This window comes from Chrysochloris asiatica, unplaced genomic scaffold (assembly GCF_000296735.1).
Source record: "Chrysochloris asiatica unplaced genomic scaffold, ChrAsi1.0 scaffold00003, whole genome shotgun sequence".
In the NCBI taxonomy this organism is placed as follows: domain Eukaryota; kingdom Metazoa; phylum Chordata; class Mammalia; order Afrosoricida; family Chrysochloridae; genus Chrysochloris; species Chrysochloris asiatica.
Window position 1 is genome coordinate 26,143,073 of NW_006408521.1, and position 15,617 is coordinate 26,158,689.

At 38.8% G+C, this 15,617-nt stretch overlaps 1 protein-coding gene across 1 annotated transcript in view; it reads left to right on the plus strand.

Moving 5' to 3' along the window:
• The window catches only part of CUTC (cutC copper transporter), a 23,420-nt gene extending 8,308 nt beyond the window's left edge, over positions 1 to 15,112 (plus strand). Inside the window, exons 4-9 of the mRNA XM_006831241.1 lie at positions 2,338 to 2,547; positions 3,233 to 3,268; positions 5,340 to 5,473; positions 10,036 to 10,063; positions 14,114 to 14,219; positions 14,998 to 15,112. Coding sequence (XP_006831304.1) covers positions 2,338 to 2,547; positions 3,233 to 3,268; positions 5,340 to 5,473; positions 10,036 to 10,063; positions 14,114 to 14,219; positions 14,998 to 15,112 — 629 coding nt within the window. The remainder of the gene's footprint in view (positions 1 to 2,337; positions 2,548 to 3,232; positions 3,269 to 5,339; positions 5,474 to 10,035; positions 10,064 to 14,113; positions 14,220 to 14,997) is intronic.
• Positions 15,113 to 15,617: the final 505 nt, after the last annotated feature.

Genomic DNA, 15,617 nt, shown 5'->3' on the forward strand with positions numbered 1-15,617 from the left:
AGTGAGGTTGGCTCAGGATCGAACATTGTTTCGTTCTGCTGTGCATGGGGTCGCTATGAGTCGGTTCCGACTCGATGGCACCTGACAACAACAACAACAAACAGTGCAAATGTGCTGGTGATGAACTCTTTCCACTTCTGTGTATGTCTGAAAATAGCTTTATTTTTCTCATTTTTAGAATTTAGAATTTTAGGTTGACAGTTTTCTTTTCATATTTTAAAGATTAAAAAGAATCCATTTCTTGCTTGTATTGTTTTTGAGAAGAAACCTGCAATTATCTTTGTCTTTCTTCTTTTCAATATAATGTATCCCTTTTTTCCAGTTGCTTTTAAGGTTTTCTTTTTATTCCTGATTTTGAGCAGTGTGATTTAAAAAAAAAAAAAAATTATGTTCTTAGAGCAGTTTGAGGTTTATAGAAATATTGTGAAGCTAGCAAGAGAAGTTCTTGTTTGTGTCCACCTCCCTACACATCATATCTCCTAATAACATATTTCATTCCTGTGATTCATTTGTTACCATTGATGAACCAATACTGATATATATTTTATGAACCAAAGTCCATAGTTGACATTGGGGTTCACTCTTTGAGTTTGGACAAAGGCTTAATGTCATGTGTCCACCATTACAGCAGCACACAATTCACGTACCTTGCGCTCCACCTAGTCTTACCATGCTTGGCCCACTGGCAACCACTGATCTCTTCACAGTCTCTGTAGTTTTGCCTTTTGCGGAATGCTGGGCAGTTGGAATCATGTAGTATGTAGATTTGTCTGACTGGCTTCTTTCATTTTCAGCCGCATGCATTTGAAAGTTCTTCCATGTCTATTCTGGCTTAAAGCTCATTTCTCTTTATTACTGAATAAATGTTCCATTGTCTAGATATACCAAAGTTAATCCATTTTATGTGTTAAAGGACATCTTGATTTCTTCCCTTTTTGGGGGGGCAATTCTGAATAAAGCTGTTATAAACATTAACGTACAGGTTTTGTTGTAAACAAAGTTTTGATCTCATTGGCACACGACCCTCCCCACCACTTGTGTATACAACAGTCTTCTGGAATCTTCTTTCACTAAAGGAGAACAGTATTCCCGATTATGCTAACATTTCTAAAATATATCTGTAAATAATACAGGGTTTTGTTTTGGTGTTTTTTTTGCAACACCAATCATGATTCGTTGCTTGGTGCTAGAATTGTTGCTGATCCATACAATGATTTGGACTTGTTTAGCAAAGAAGGAAATTCATGTTGGGAAATAACTAATAGTGCTTGCCATTGTTGTTGTTACATGCTGTCAAATTGGTTCCAGTTAGGAAGAGTGGCTTGGTGGGTTTGAACCACCAACCTTGAGGTTAGCAGTCTGGTGCTTATCCATGTATCTTAAATTATTGAGAGTTTCTGAGGTAGGCACAACTGTGTCATAGTTGGGTACTTGTCATCCACTGATTTCTGTATAAAATCACAAATAAGTAGACTTTTGCTCCTTTCTACATGTCTCTTTCAAAAAAGTCTTCGCTGGAGTTCTTTGTGCACTAAAGGTCCTAAACTTTGAAATCATTTAATTATTTCTATAAAATTAAAAAAGAACCTGTTTCCACTGAGCCCGCTCCTACTGATGGCACCCCCTTGTGTTACAGAGTGAAGGGCTTCATAAGATGTTCTTGGCTGTCATCTTGCCAGGCCTGCCTTCTGCAGAGTGGCTAAGTGGGTTTGAACCGCCCACCTTTAGTTAGCAGTCGATTGCAAGTCACAGACCACATAGGCTCTACCCATCTCTCTACCAAACCTCCACCAAACCCACGGCCATCCAGTCGATTCTGACTCAGACCTTGTGTAATGTCCTGTGCAGAGTTTCTGGGGCTGTACACCTTTACCAGAGCTGAAAGCCTCATTTCTTTCCTAAAATCTTCTCTATAGTATGTTTTAAATAGAACTGGAATCGATTAGAAAGGAAAAACTGGATCCTAGAGACTCCACTGGCAGAAGAATGAACCTGAGACTTACAACATTTTCAAACGTCATAAAGGTTTTGAGCCATAAAGGTTTTACTGAATCAGCAAACAAGTGCTTTTTAAATACAGTATCTTCCTTCAATTTTCCCACTTGTTCTTTTTAACTCTGGACTTTCCTACCACTGAACATCCACAATATACACATTTTCCTTCCCAGTGTTCTCCTTTCCTCTTGATCTCTCTTTCTTGTAGTTTCTTCAGTCACTTCTAACTTCTCTTTTGGAATTAACATGCAAGAGGAAGTTTAAAAGAGCAAGAGTGTTTTATTGACTTCTTCAGCTTTTAGTTCACATCCAGTTTGCCTGCTCTCTGCTCTCTGCTCCTAGGTGTCCTTCAAGTAGTGAAGCAGTGTGTCCAGATCCCAGTTTTTGTGATGATTCGGCCACGTGGAGGTGATTTTTTATATTCCGATCGTGAAGCTGAAGTAATGAAGACTGACATTCGTCTTGCCAAGCTGTATGGTGCAGATGGTTTGGTATTTGGGGCATTGACTGAAGACGGACACATTGACAAAGAGCTGTGCATGTCCCTTGTGGGTAAGAATTTGTGTCTTGAGACCAAAAGCCTCCAATGATGGTGGAATTTACCTGATGAGGATGTGGCGATTTGGATAGGACAAAGTAAACGATTTATATTACTGTGTTGTTAAGTGCTATCGAGTTGGTTCTGACTTACAGCCAGCCCTATATGGGGTTTCCCAGAGCAGCTGGTTTGAACCGCTGGTCTTGCAGTTGGTCATTTTTAATTAGTGCCTCTAAGAAGTTTGTTGTGTGCCATCGAGTTGGTTCTAACTCATAGCAACCCTGTATAAGGTTTTCAAGAGTGGCTGGTGGGTTTGAACTGCTGACCTTATGGTTACCAGTCCAGTGCTTATCCTACAGCACCAAGAAGCGGGCAACCAGTTTTTTTTATGGAAATCCGAGATTAGGGACTCCACTGGCAGAATGAACCTGAGCGTTATAACAGTTTCAAAGGTCACAAAGGTTTTGAGCCATCGATTTTTATTGAACCAATTAACAAGTGCTTTTTAAATACAGTATCTCCCGTTTTGCATTTGTAAGATTGTTATTTTTTATTATTTTAGTTTGCTTTCTTCACTTCTTAGGAGAAGAACCTAGTTTAAAAAAAAAAAACAACAGTCCCACCTTGCATGGAGTCTTCTGTGTGTAGTAATCAGTGTCATCTCTTCGTTCATGTCACTCTGTCCCTTTCTTTTAATAGCCATCTGCCGTCCTCTGCCGGTCACTTTCCACCGAGGTGAGTCATTTCCATTTTAAAAGCTCTATGGAAGGAACAGTATCAGTTTTCTGATTTCTCAAAATGCCATCACCTTTTATGGAACACAGGTCTGAAGATTTATAGTATCACTGGTTCATTACTTTATACTGATCTTAGAACTAAAAATTGTACATTTAGAAATGTACAATTTCTAGAATTTTTGAAGCCTTAGTTATAGAAAGTGGTTAAGAGTAGATATTGCAGGGGAAGGTCTAATATCGAGGGAGGGAAGCAGCATGGCTGCAAGTGCATGACGCTGTCACACCACTGTAAGCAAAACTCCTGGGAGTCCCTCTTAGGTTGCCTCAGGCCTTGTGCATCCCCAAAAGGAATCATTTACCGTGACAAGTAGAATGAAATGTGCTGACTGGACAAAAGCGAGACAGAGTCATGTCTGGAGCTAGTAGTCAGGCCAGCGCCCCGGATGAATGCAGGCTTCGTGGGGTACCTGAAATACCTGGAAATGAAGTGGGTACTGCTGGGAAGGGAAAAGAAGAAATCGGTGCTAGGTAGACACTAAACAGATACCCACTATAATGCACAAAGTCCTGTGTATCATTGGTTACTACTCTGCATCAGAATGATTTCTAATAAATATCTGATTAGATATTTATTAGAATATACTTCCTATCTGCAAATTGGGATGTTGTAATTCCAGTATGCTCAGGCCAAGCACTGGTGAAACAGAAGAAGCCAGCTTTGCTTTTAGAGGGCATTGTCATTGCACATGAAAGAAGCATTGAGCCAGGCGATGTGTTTGGCTTCATGATATACTTGAGAAAGATGCCGAATGCTTTCCTGTCCTTTCAAATAAGCATCCATAGATTCAGGTCAGAGTGGTCCCCAGCATCTGCATCCATCTATAGATACTAGAGAGAAAGCATTTGTTCCTCACGCTTCTTTATATAGTGAATGATATCAGAAAACTGTTTCCTTTGATTTACTGTTTAAGCCAGCAATGACTACATTATGTTGTTGTTGTTATGTGCAGTGGAGTCGGTTCCTACTCATAGCGACCCTGTACAGGGTTTCTGAGGCTGTAAATCTTTACGGAAGCAGAAAGCCTCATCTTTCTCTCATGGAGCAGCTGGTAGTTTCAAACTGCTGACTGTGAGATTGGCTGCCCGATTCGTAACCACTATGCTACCAGAGCTCCTTATGTTAGATTGCTTAAAAGTCAGCACCTTGAGGTACCATTCTTTGTCCCTCTCCTTCCAAAGTTTTTAAACCTGAAAGTTAATCTAGATTAGTAAACATTTATCTACAAAAATACATAGTTTAAAGTTTGGCATACTAGGTAATTCAAAAAGTACTAGTTATAAAGAGAACATTTTTCTCTTCTTAAACTAAGGAGATGGCTTCAAATTTGTTCTTTTTCTTCTAGTCAGTTTAACAAAAGTATTTAAAATGTTCAAAAGTTATCGCTATTTTACGTTCTCCTTGGCTTCTACTGTTTTTTGTATTTTTTTTTTGCTCACAGATGTATTAAGAGAAAGATGGTGTAATGATTGATAGGAATGTGCTGCCTTTAACAAAGGAAAATCCTCTGAGGTAGACGTAGCTGCCTAGACGCCTAATGGGGTCTGTCTCTCAGAGGGCCACGAGCACCTAGCCAGTCTATCCCTAGGTCAGAACTTCCAGGTGGTAGCGTTACTTAGAACCGAAATAGGTCAGTTTTCTGTGTTGAAACTCCTAATGTTACTTTTGTCTCTGATGATTCTGAGGAAGGGAGGGGTCTCTCAGAAAGTAGGAAGGAGCTGAAACCTCCCGTAGTCTGTATTCAGACTGTGGTGTGCTGGTAAGTTGGCTGTGGGACAAGAAGAGTCCTGATTTGTGGCACTTGCTGATTTCTGTGGTGCAAATACGCCTCCTTAACTAATTTTAAGCTACCGGTGGATTAATAACCTGGCTTGCAAAGTTGCTGGATGTTTTACAGTTGACTCTTTCAACCTAGTATAAACCAAGTCTAGCACACCTGTATGCTTAGTACATTTTGGGAAATCCTGTATTGCAGGCTACCTGTTGACAATTGAAATGTTCTTTCTTTTAGCCTTTGACATGGTTCGTGATCCAGTGGTAGCACTGGAGACCCTCTTGACCCTGGGGTTTGAACGAGTGTTGACCAGTGGATGTGACAGCTCCGCACTAGAAGGGCTGCCCCTAATAAAGCGACTCATCGATCAGGTATCCAGTTTTTCTCCTGAAGACTCTGGTGTGATTACTCGGGACTTTCTGTTGTTCAGTGAGGTTGTGAGAGTAATGACTGACTTCGTGGTACTCTGAAGGAAAAAGCAAGCAGGCAGTGATACCGTGATATAGTCCTGATAGCTCTCACATGCATGCTTTCTAGGAACCAAGGCTCTTCAAACTGTAGATGGTGCCTAAGGATCTAAACAAACTTGGATAGCCACAGCCAATTTTACCTTTCCTCTGCTCTCTTGGATAGCATTGATTTAAACCACAACTTCCTACTGTCAGCTTAGGTCCACTCAGGAGCCCATAAAACATTTATGAGTTCATTATTTGGAGGTATAGTTCAAAACTAAAATGATATTCTTCTCCTTTTATGTGTCTCACAAAGTAGAAGGAACCCTGTTTTTCTCGTGTCCCCTTGTAAGTTACTATCATCTGCAGAGCCGTCAAAGGCCAGCGTAGTGTGTCTTTGTTTCTTTGACACCATTGCAACAGCGTTCTCAGTTCTAATCCATAGTGTGGACTTGGAGGTCAGAGAGGTGTGGGGTGAGATTCATGTTTGACATTTATTTCCTCTATGATATTGAGTCCTGGTATGGCACTGTGGGATCAGTCACTGGACCACAAAGTTGGCAGTTCAAACTCACCACATGAGTCGGGACCGACTCGATGGCACTTAACAACAACAACATGATATTAAGTAGGTTACTACTATTTAAGCCTATTTCCACATGTGTGAAATTGAGAAAACTTTAATAACTCCTTTATATAGTTTCTCTCAAGGTTGGGACACAAAATATATCAAAGACATAGCACCAGGGCTTGGCATGTAAATTTCAAAACATGTTAGTTTATATTATGATCGCTGCTATTAATATTAGTTATTTGTATAGATATCCGATTATCTGAAAAACACTTCAATTGATTATCTGAAAGCAATTTTATTTCCACTTCTATATAGCCATGAAGATCACTTTCAGCAGTTTTGCTTAAGGACCTGAGGTCACGTTACAAAACTGTATGGCGCCAATCACTCCTCCCACAGCACTCTCAGCCTCTCTGTTGGCTTCCATCGTCTGTTCACTGGCCACATAGGACTCAGAGTCAGTTACAGGGTTTATTGGGGAAATTAGCAGGTTACAATACAGGATCAGAAATGCCCAGGGCACAGCTGTTCCAGTCCCTGGTCACACCACTCCACCATCAGCCTCAGCCTGAAGGCACTTGGCTCTAGTTTGGTGGGTCAGCAAGCCTAGCCCCCTACTTAAGTGCATGGAGGCACCCCACTCCACAAGGAAGCTTCCTGCCCCCAAACCGCTCACCTTTCCTTGGTCTGTCTCATGCTCTGGTTCTTGGTTCTGCTGCCGGTGGTCCTCTGCCAGTCCTCCAGTGTCACAGCTTTCTGTCCCTAGGTGGAAGAGGTTCAGTGGACAAGGATCTCGAGGTCCCAAGGACAAGTTCCCCCACTGAATCTCCTTCTTTGATGGTAGTGAGATCCCCCCCTTCTGATTCTGTGATGGCTCATTTTAAACCCATGCTAGAGTTTCAAGTTTTTACAGTTACAGTTAACTCTGCTAACACCCACAGCTGAATCACATCATTATCTTCTCCCACCTTGTCTTCCCCAGATTTCGCAGGGCAGAAATGTAGTTTGGTGAGAGTTACAGAATATGTGTGGCTCGAAGAGACATTAGATAATTTGCTACACCACAGCTAATTTGAAATTTACTAATTTTATAAATGTTCATTAAGTACATATTTTATGGTGACCAAGGTGTGTGAGAGAAGAATGAGCAGAATTTTTAAACCTTGTTGAAGAGTTTGCATGTTAATCTTGTGTCAGTGGGAAAGCCTGAAGGGTTTTCAAATAGGAGAGTTGATGAATCAGATTTCATTTTACAAAGGTTATTCACTACAGAGTAGAGAATAGGGTCGATAAAATTGCCATACTCTTGTATCACATTTCAAAATATGTGCATGTGTGTGTGTGTGATTTGTTGGTTAATCCTTGGTTGGCAGAAGACCTAGATGAAATATTCTCATACATTGACTTAACTTCTTGAAGTAATTTCCTACCAGTATAACATACTAGTTGAAAGCACAGGCTTTGGGTTTAGACAGGCCGGGTTTAAATCCTGGCTTCACCATTTATTAACAGAGATGTGGGACAAAGTACCTAGCTGTCTTAATGCCAATGCCCTCACTGCAGAGTTAGGATAGCAATACTACCATCTTCCTGGAAGGGCTGCAAGGGAGCACATCAGACAACAACACATGGCTGACACTCAAACTCAGTGCCTTATCAGACCAACATAGTCACCGGCAAGACCACATGCCTGCTCATGTATTCCCCTTGAGTCTCAGTCTTGGAAGGCGGTTTGCACTGAGGGGACCCAACCGCTTGCCTTGATGGCTCCCCGGCGAACAACTTGCTTGTTCGTGTAGTAGTCGATCAGACTGCCATTACAGTTTTTGATGTTTCCTGCTGGTCTTTTCTTTCAAGATCCTCACTTTCTTTTAACTAAAAATACTTGGAATCCTATTTTGCAGAATGGCTTCTCCAATGTATCTAGTGGTTTGGAGCTACTGTAGAATTTGGGGTTGGAGTCTTGGTGTGGCACTGTAGGATAAGCACTGGATTGCAACGTTGGGTTGAACTGCAAGGTCGTCAGTTCAAACTCAGAGCTGACTCGATGGCACTTAACAACAAGCTAGACTTAAGGAGCCTTGGTAATATATGAGTTGAGCTGCTAACCGCAAGGTCAGCAGTTCAAATCTGCCAGTCACTCTATGAGAGAAAAATTAGGTTTTCTGCTCCCATAAAGATTTATGGCCTTGGAAACCCTGTGCAGGGCTGCTGTGAGTGGGAACCAACTTAACCACCACCACCACCCTAGTGTTTGTTGCTATTACATAAAGATCCTCAACAGACAACCTTATTAAAGTTATAACCCTAACTTTGCCCTGAGAGTACATTGAAGCACATGAAAGTGTAACTCATTTTAAAAGTGAGGGGGAGAGTTGTCTCTTCCTCTGCTGTGACCTTTCCTTCCTTCTATTGTTGATGTTGTTAAGGCCGTTGAGTCGGTTCTGACTCATAGTGACCCTGTATAGGGTTTCCAAGGAGTGACTGGTGGGTTTGCACCACTGGCCTTGTGGTTGGCAGGCCATGCTTATCCTCCAGTACTGCACCAGGACTCAGTTAGTACTTTCCTTTGTCACAGTTTTTGTTCTATCATTGCTGTTAAAGACTTTCCACTTCTTTTCCTGTCTTTGCATTTGTTATTTCTGGTGTTAGCTAGTTTTCCCTTTACTCCCTTCTCTATTTCTGTTCCTTCGGCCTTTTTCCATCCTTTCTTCTTTTCCCATCTGCCCATCATCTCACCTTGTACACTCTACCTTTATTTTTTCTCCATTTTCTCCTCCCTACAGTCAGCCAATCTTTCCATTTTCTCATTTATCTTATCTGGACATGATATAGAACTGAGTATCTTTTTCAACATTTATTATGCTTATTGAATACATTAGTTGAGTGTTTCTTTTGTTTTATGGAATAAGAAACTAAGTTGCATGTGATTCTTGATAGAATTTTTACTGTAGTTAAATAGCGTTCAAGACAATATTCTGTACCTAGTCCTGAGTATATACGCAGGTTGGACAGTTGAGGCAGATGACTTGGAACTATAATGGCTGGCAGGACTGGCTAGTCCAGCATTTAAAATTCACCTCAGGAAATATATACATGAGAACATTTATATATAATTTAATTGATTTTATTCTGCAAATTAATAAGTTTGACTTGATATATAATTTTTATTTTGTCATTGGTACCTACTTGCTTTCAGTAGTTCCACCAGGCATGCATTTTATAATGGGGTGATTCATTTTGACTCTCTGTGATATTGAGTAAACCATCAAAACTTATTTAAGAAATGAAATTTTGAATTAAAATTTTCATGAAAGTGAAAGAATTTTAGTATTTATCTTCCAGAATTGTCAGGAAATTAAAAATTTCATCTAGTCTATAGTTTTGTTATTTAAAAACCAGTTAAATGGACCTATGGCTTTGTTGTTTAATTGGGGGTATTATTACATAGGGGAAATATAGTTGGGGATACAGAATTTGAATGGATTTTTTTTTCCAGTCACCTATTTATTTAGAATTAGGCTTATGCTGTTTCTTCTCAGGAACAACTTTACTTAAATTCAACTACTTCCCATTTCATACCAATAATTGTAAGTAGTGTCCTATTTTAGTCATGATACTTCTGAAGGTGGTGTGATTATGTAGCATTTATATTGGATTGTAGGATTTGTGTTCATAATAGTGCAAGTCTTTAAAGCAACATAATAAACTTTCTGAACAGAAAAAGCTTTACTACTATACATCTTGCTTGTGCAAGATTCCAAAGAAATACAGAGCTATTGGAAATTAGACATTTAATAGTAAGGTTTTCAATTTTTACTACACGTTGACTCATGTTTCTGCTCTCATTACTTTATCCCATTTAAAAGGATATTAAAAATTTCTTTTTTTTCTGTTTTTTTTTCAGGCAAAAGGCAGGATTGTGGTAATGCCAGGTATTTATTTATATTCACGAGCTATAGCGCTGATCTGCAGTAGAGGAAGACCAAAGGAGGCAGGAAAAATGGGTGGAAATATTAGTACATGGTGCTAGGAGATAACATTAATTAAAATACTTAAGATTGGGGGAACTGGGCCGGAAGGCACTGGGATGCTAACCAATAGATTAGACACTTTGGAAGAAAGGCCAGTGGTCCACTTCCAAAACATTCACTATTGAAAATCCTGTGGTGCACAGTTGTACTCTGATACACATAGGGTCACCATGAGTGGGAATCAACACAACAGCAACTGATAGTGGTATTGGTTGGTGTAGTGGAATTAGAAAATTTCAAGAAGGGGGTTTTGAGGAAAGAACATTCTAGCAGAGATTAGCTCAGAAAAGAACAAATAAATAAGTAAATTGGACTGGGGTTTCTCCATGTTTGCTCTCCCCTGGTGTAGACAATTGTGACTCCCACGAGGCACAACAAGCATTGAGACTCAGATGTTACAAGTAGTATTTATTTAGGTCACAGCCCTGGGTAAATATGATACTCTCCCAATTTCTGAAAATCTTTGATCTCCAAATTCCTCCTTATAGCAAGAATAATTTGATCATATGCTCTTGATGAAAGCCATAAGATTAATTTTTCTTTAGAAATGATACTTTGTAAAGAATTAGACAAAGTGACCTAGAATCAGGGAGACATATAGAAAAGGCAATCTTTATTTTTTCTTCTTTTGAAACTTACCAGTTTAAAACATAAAAAAGTAAAAGATAGATAGCATAATGAGTCCCCATCTACCCATCCCTAGATTGAACATTTTGCTGCACTTCCTTAGTCTTTTATTCTTGAGCTATTGTAAAGTTAAATTACAGGCATCATGATATATTATCTTTATACATCTTTAAAAAAAATAAGGCATTTTTCTATAAAACCACAATACTACAATCACACCTATCAAAATGCTGATTCCCTGATACCATTTAATACTCAATCCATACTCATCTTTCTCCATTTGTCCCCAGAATTTTTTCTACAGCTGTGTATTCAGTCCAAGGTCAAGGAAAAGCACTGCGTTTGATTGTTATCTTTCTCAATGTCTTTTTTTCTCTCCCTAATAATAAATGGTGCTTTCTCAAAATTACTGAACAAGAGCTACCATGTAGCCCAGTAACTCCATTCTTAGGTGTATACGCAAGGGACTTAATTCTTTTAATGTAGACATTTTCCTTTTCTCTTTACTGCTTTAAAGAAAGCAAGAAAGAAGTAAAAAGGAACTGCTCTCTTGTCCTGTAAAACACCTGACTTTCTGGCTTTATCAGATAGTTGCTTTTGCTACTATTTAACTTGTTCTTCTGGACTCTATAGTCTCTATAAACTGGTGGTTAGATCATAAAGTTTGATGATCTTCTGGTTAAATGTTTTTGGACCGATTATTTTGTGAGGCTGTCTGCTTCATTTTCTATCATATTACAAGGCATCTCAGTATAAGTGATGCCAAGAATGCTCATGGAGTAAAATGATGGCAGTCAAATAAAAAGAAATGAGTAAACAGAGACCAAGAAGAGGGATAGCATCAGAAATTTAGAAAGACTTTGATCTGCAGCAAGTCCCTGAAACATGAGCAGATATAAAACTTAAACTATCAAAGCCTTTTATAGATTTATCAAAGGAGCCCTGGTGATGCTGTAGTATAAACACTGCACTCCTAACTACAAAGTCAGCAGTTCAAACCCACTAGCCTCTCTGTGGGAGAAAGATGAGGCTGTCTGCTCCTATAAAGGTTTACAGCCTCAGAAACCTGATACAGGGTCAGAATTGATGGCAGGGAAGTTTTTGTTTCATTTTTTAAACCTGGTGATTGACAGTGGATTTGCAGGAGACAAGATCTGGTGATGTACTCATGTAAAGAGTGACCCTGGGGAACCCTCCAGGGCAGTTCTACTGTGCCCTGTAGTTGGAATCCTCTCAAAGGCACAGAACATCCACAGTATGTGTTAATCAGAAAAGATTAAAGCAACTTACTGAATCGGATATATTTCTGTTTAAGACTAAATTTACATCTATTTTCACATTGACAACCAATACCTAGATTTCTTCTTGTTATGTGCCATCAAGTCGGTTCTGACTCTTAGTGACCCTGTATAGGGTTTCCAAGGAGTGGCTGGTGGGTTTGAACAGCTGACCTTACAGTTTAGCAGTTCAGTGTTTCTGCTACTGTGCTACACCACGACTCCAGACTTAGACGATTATTAAAATAAAAAGTATCTCAGCTTAATATATAACTGTTACGTTATCTGCTATATGCATGGCATTACTTTGGGTATAGAGTTACACAAGAAACTTACTTCCTCAAGAGGCTTATAGTCTTAAGTGGGAAGATGTTACATACAAAAATATTGTGATTAACTTACTTAACAAGACTTAACCAAGAAAACGCTAATTATATGCTAGACTTTGTGCATATATGAAAATTTAGAAATGAATATGAAATAATTCTTTTTTACAGAATAGAACTGTAAACAAATTATTATAATTTCTGATAAATATGTATCAGCAAGTAAACAATTCCTAAGCCAAGTCAGCCTGAATGTCTAATGTGTGCTTATCATTGGAAAATGTAAAGATGAGTAGAACATAGTATTTGCTCTCTAGGGACTTTCGTAATGAAACTTACAACATACTTGGCTCCATTTTTCTGATCTATAAAGAAAGAATATTGAACTAATTCTTCTCTGTGGACCCTTTTAACTCTGAACCTGTGTTAGTTTGTATTTGGAAGACATAATTCCTATGTACTAAAGTTATGGATAAGTGAGCAACGTGTTCAGTGGCCAGATATTTTGTTATTTGTTAGAAGGGAATAGCATAGTTGTCTCTATTTTAGTCCTTACAATATGCTTGAGAGGTCGGCAGTATTACCTCATTTTCATTGGTGAAAAAATAGAGCCTCAGTACATTTAAGTCATTTATCTAGCTAGGCTCACTCAGCTATAAAGAGCTACACTGGGAGAGCCAGGGTTCTAGTCAAATCTGCTGTCACGGTCTATGTACTTTATACATCATAAGGTCAGTGATATTACTATACCACTAAAAGGAAAAAAAAACAAGTTAATGAGTCTGAAAGAGTGTAGACAAGTTACTTCTTCAACTTGAATAGCTTCAGTACAAAGTCAATTATGTAGCCAGTCATTCAAAAATATTTATTGAGAAGAATAAAGGAATTTCATATTTTCAATCCATTGTTATCAATTCAGATTATATCTAAAATGCTTAAGAGAATATGAATTGTTCATCAAAACAAATGAGTCATCGTAAGTTTGTGGCTGTGCAATTTTAGTAAAGTGAAATCAGATTCTTTTGTGAGATGAAGTGAAAATTTGGTACAGTACAATAATGAATCATCTACTTAATGCCTTAACTTATTCCCATTTCTAATGAGATCAGCACACTGTGAATCCTGGGCCTTCAGCGTTCTCCTTCTCAGACACTACGCTCTGAGGCTGCTTCCTCAAGTCTCCTCTGTGGTTTGAACTTGATTTTGCTGTAGTTGAGGGGAGAGCAGAGCTGGAGTGCTCAGTGATTTTCTTCAAGCCCATTGAACACTTGCCACAGAATTATTTTTCAGACTTTAAATCAGTAACATAGCTTTATTATATAAACTAGTGGAGTCCTGGTGTGGCACTAGAGAATAAGTATTGGACCTCAAGATTGATTTTGAACCAAAAGGTGGTGGTACAAACCCACCAGCCACTCTTTGGAAACCCTATCCAGAGTTGCTGTGAGAAGGAACCAACTCAAAGGCCCTTGACAACAACAAAAGGGAGAAACAGGAACAACCTGTTTATAGGTTCTATCTTATAGGTTCTCTGACCTCAACAGTTCTTCTCCCGAGTCTTTAGTCTGCATCATTTATCATTTTTTTTCAAATCTCATTCTAGCTTAGCTGGGAGATGGTAGTTCTTGAATTCCTGAGAAGTTTCATTAGAGCAAGCAGTACTCACTAACTTTTATGTAACATCATATTCTCATGATTGTATTATTTATTCTTTCCAACAGGGGGTGGTATAACAGACAGAAACCTGCAAAGGATCCTTGAAGGTTCAGGTGCTACCGAATTCCACTGTTCTGCTCGGTCTGCTAGAGACTCAGGAATGAAGTTTCGGTAAAAATGTGTTGTTTGACTCATATAAGAAGGGGTGCAATTAATCTTTACTTCCCCAAATTGGAAAATCTTAGTTAATGGCATGATTAGTGAGTAGAATGTTATGATGAACAAATTATTGCAAGAATTTCTGCAGTTGTAAAACAATCCTGAAATGGTTCTTGTCTTGCCTTAAATAGGCACGTTTTTCTGTACATAGTTGAACCTGTAGTGAATCTGTATTGCTGAATTTAGACCAATTACTGATGTTTTAATGCAACAGCTCAGCTTCAAATGAGGCAAATATGTGCATGTGCCCATTTACCTGTGCTTTCCTTGAGCTAAGGAAAAGCTATCATGTAGGAACAGAAAACATACAGTCTTCCCTTCCCTTTGCTCTCCATTCTCAGTTCTCTTGAAATGATATCACTATTAAGGAATTGTGAAACTAGTATGTGTTTTTTATTATGCTTGATAAAAATCCCTGTAATAGTTGGTAGTTGATTATTTTTATTTATGAGTTGGGAAAAAATAAGATGTACAAGAATTAAGGGCCTTAAAATGCAGATTTCTAGATAGAAAATCAAGTATGCTGTCTGGTAGATTTGGTTCCTTGATGTCTCAAGTAATTAAAGTAATGAAAATGATGGGATCTGGTGGTAACCCTGGGTTCCTGATCTATCCTCGTTCTTGAGCCATGAACTAGCCTGTAAGATGAAGTACCTCTCAGAAGGCTCCTTCAGTGAGAGCTTTTCCTAACAACTTATATAATTATATTCCTTTGTTATTTCTGTTGCAGAAATTCCTGTGTTTCCATGGGAGCCTCATTTTCTAATTCAGAATATTCTCTGAAGGTAACAGATGTGACCAAAGTTAGGACTTTGAATGCCATTGCAAAGAATAGCTTGGTATAGCCAGACTTCTCTAAGCGACATGGGTACTAAAGGATGAAGGTAGAAGTATTGCCCACAACTGTCTGTGACGCGGCTTTAACCATCTTTTTTTAAGTCTCACATGGCTATGGAGAACGTTTCCAAAGAAGAGTAAGAACTTGAAACAGCTGTAGTTACTTTCTTTGCCAGCCATCCCTGTCTTCATGGTTAAATCTGAAAATCTGATGGCAAAGTATGAATTTAAACCATGATTTCAAGGTCAATTCAATAGGAGTATTTTGCATTTTCATTTGTAAAATAAAAATGTCTATTCTCTTTTGGTCCAGTCTGTTATTTTTTCCTTAAATACAGTCTGTAGCAAAGTATAAAAGGGATGGGTTTTGTGGGGTTTTTCCCTTCCTTTTTTCTTTTTGTTATATATTCACTGAATATGCAATCCTGGGCAAGATGCCAAGGGTACCAGAGTAAACTGGTGTCACATAAAAATCTCCAGACGTGGGAAGTAGGATATAAAAGTTCCCAGATT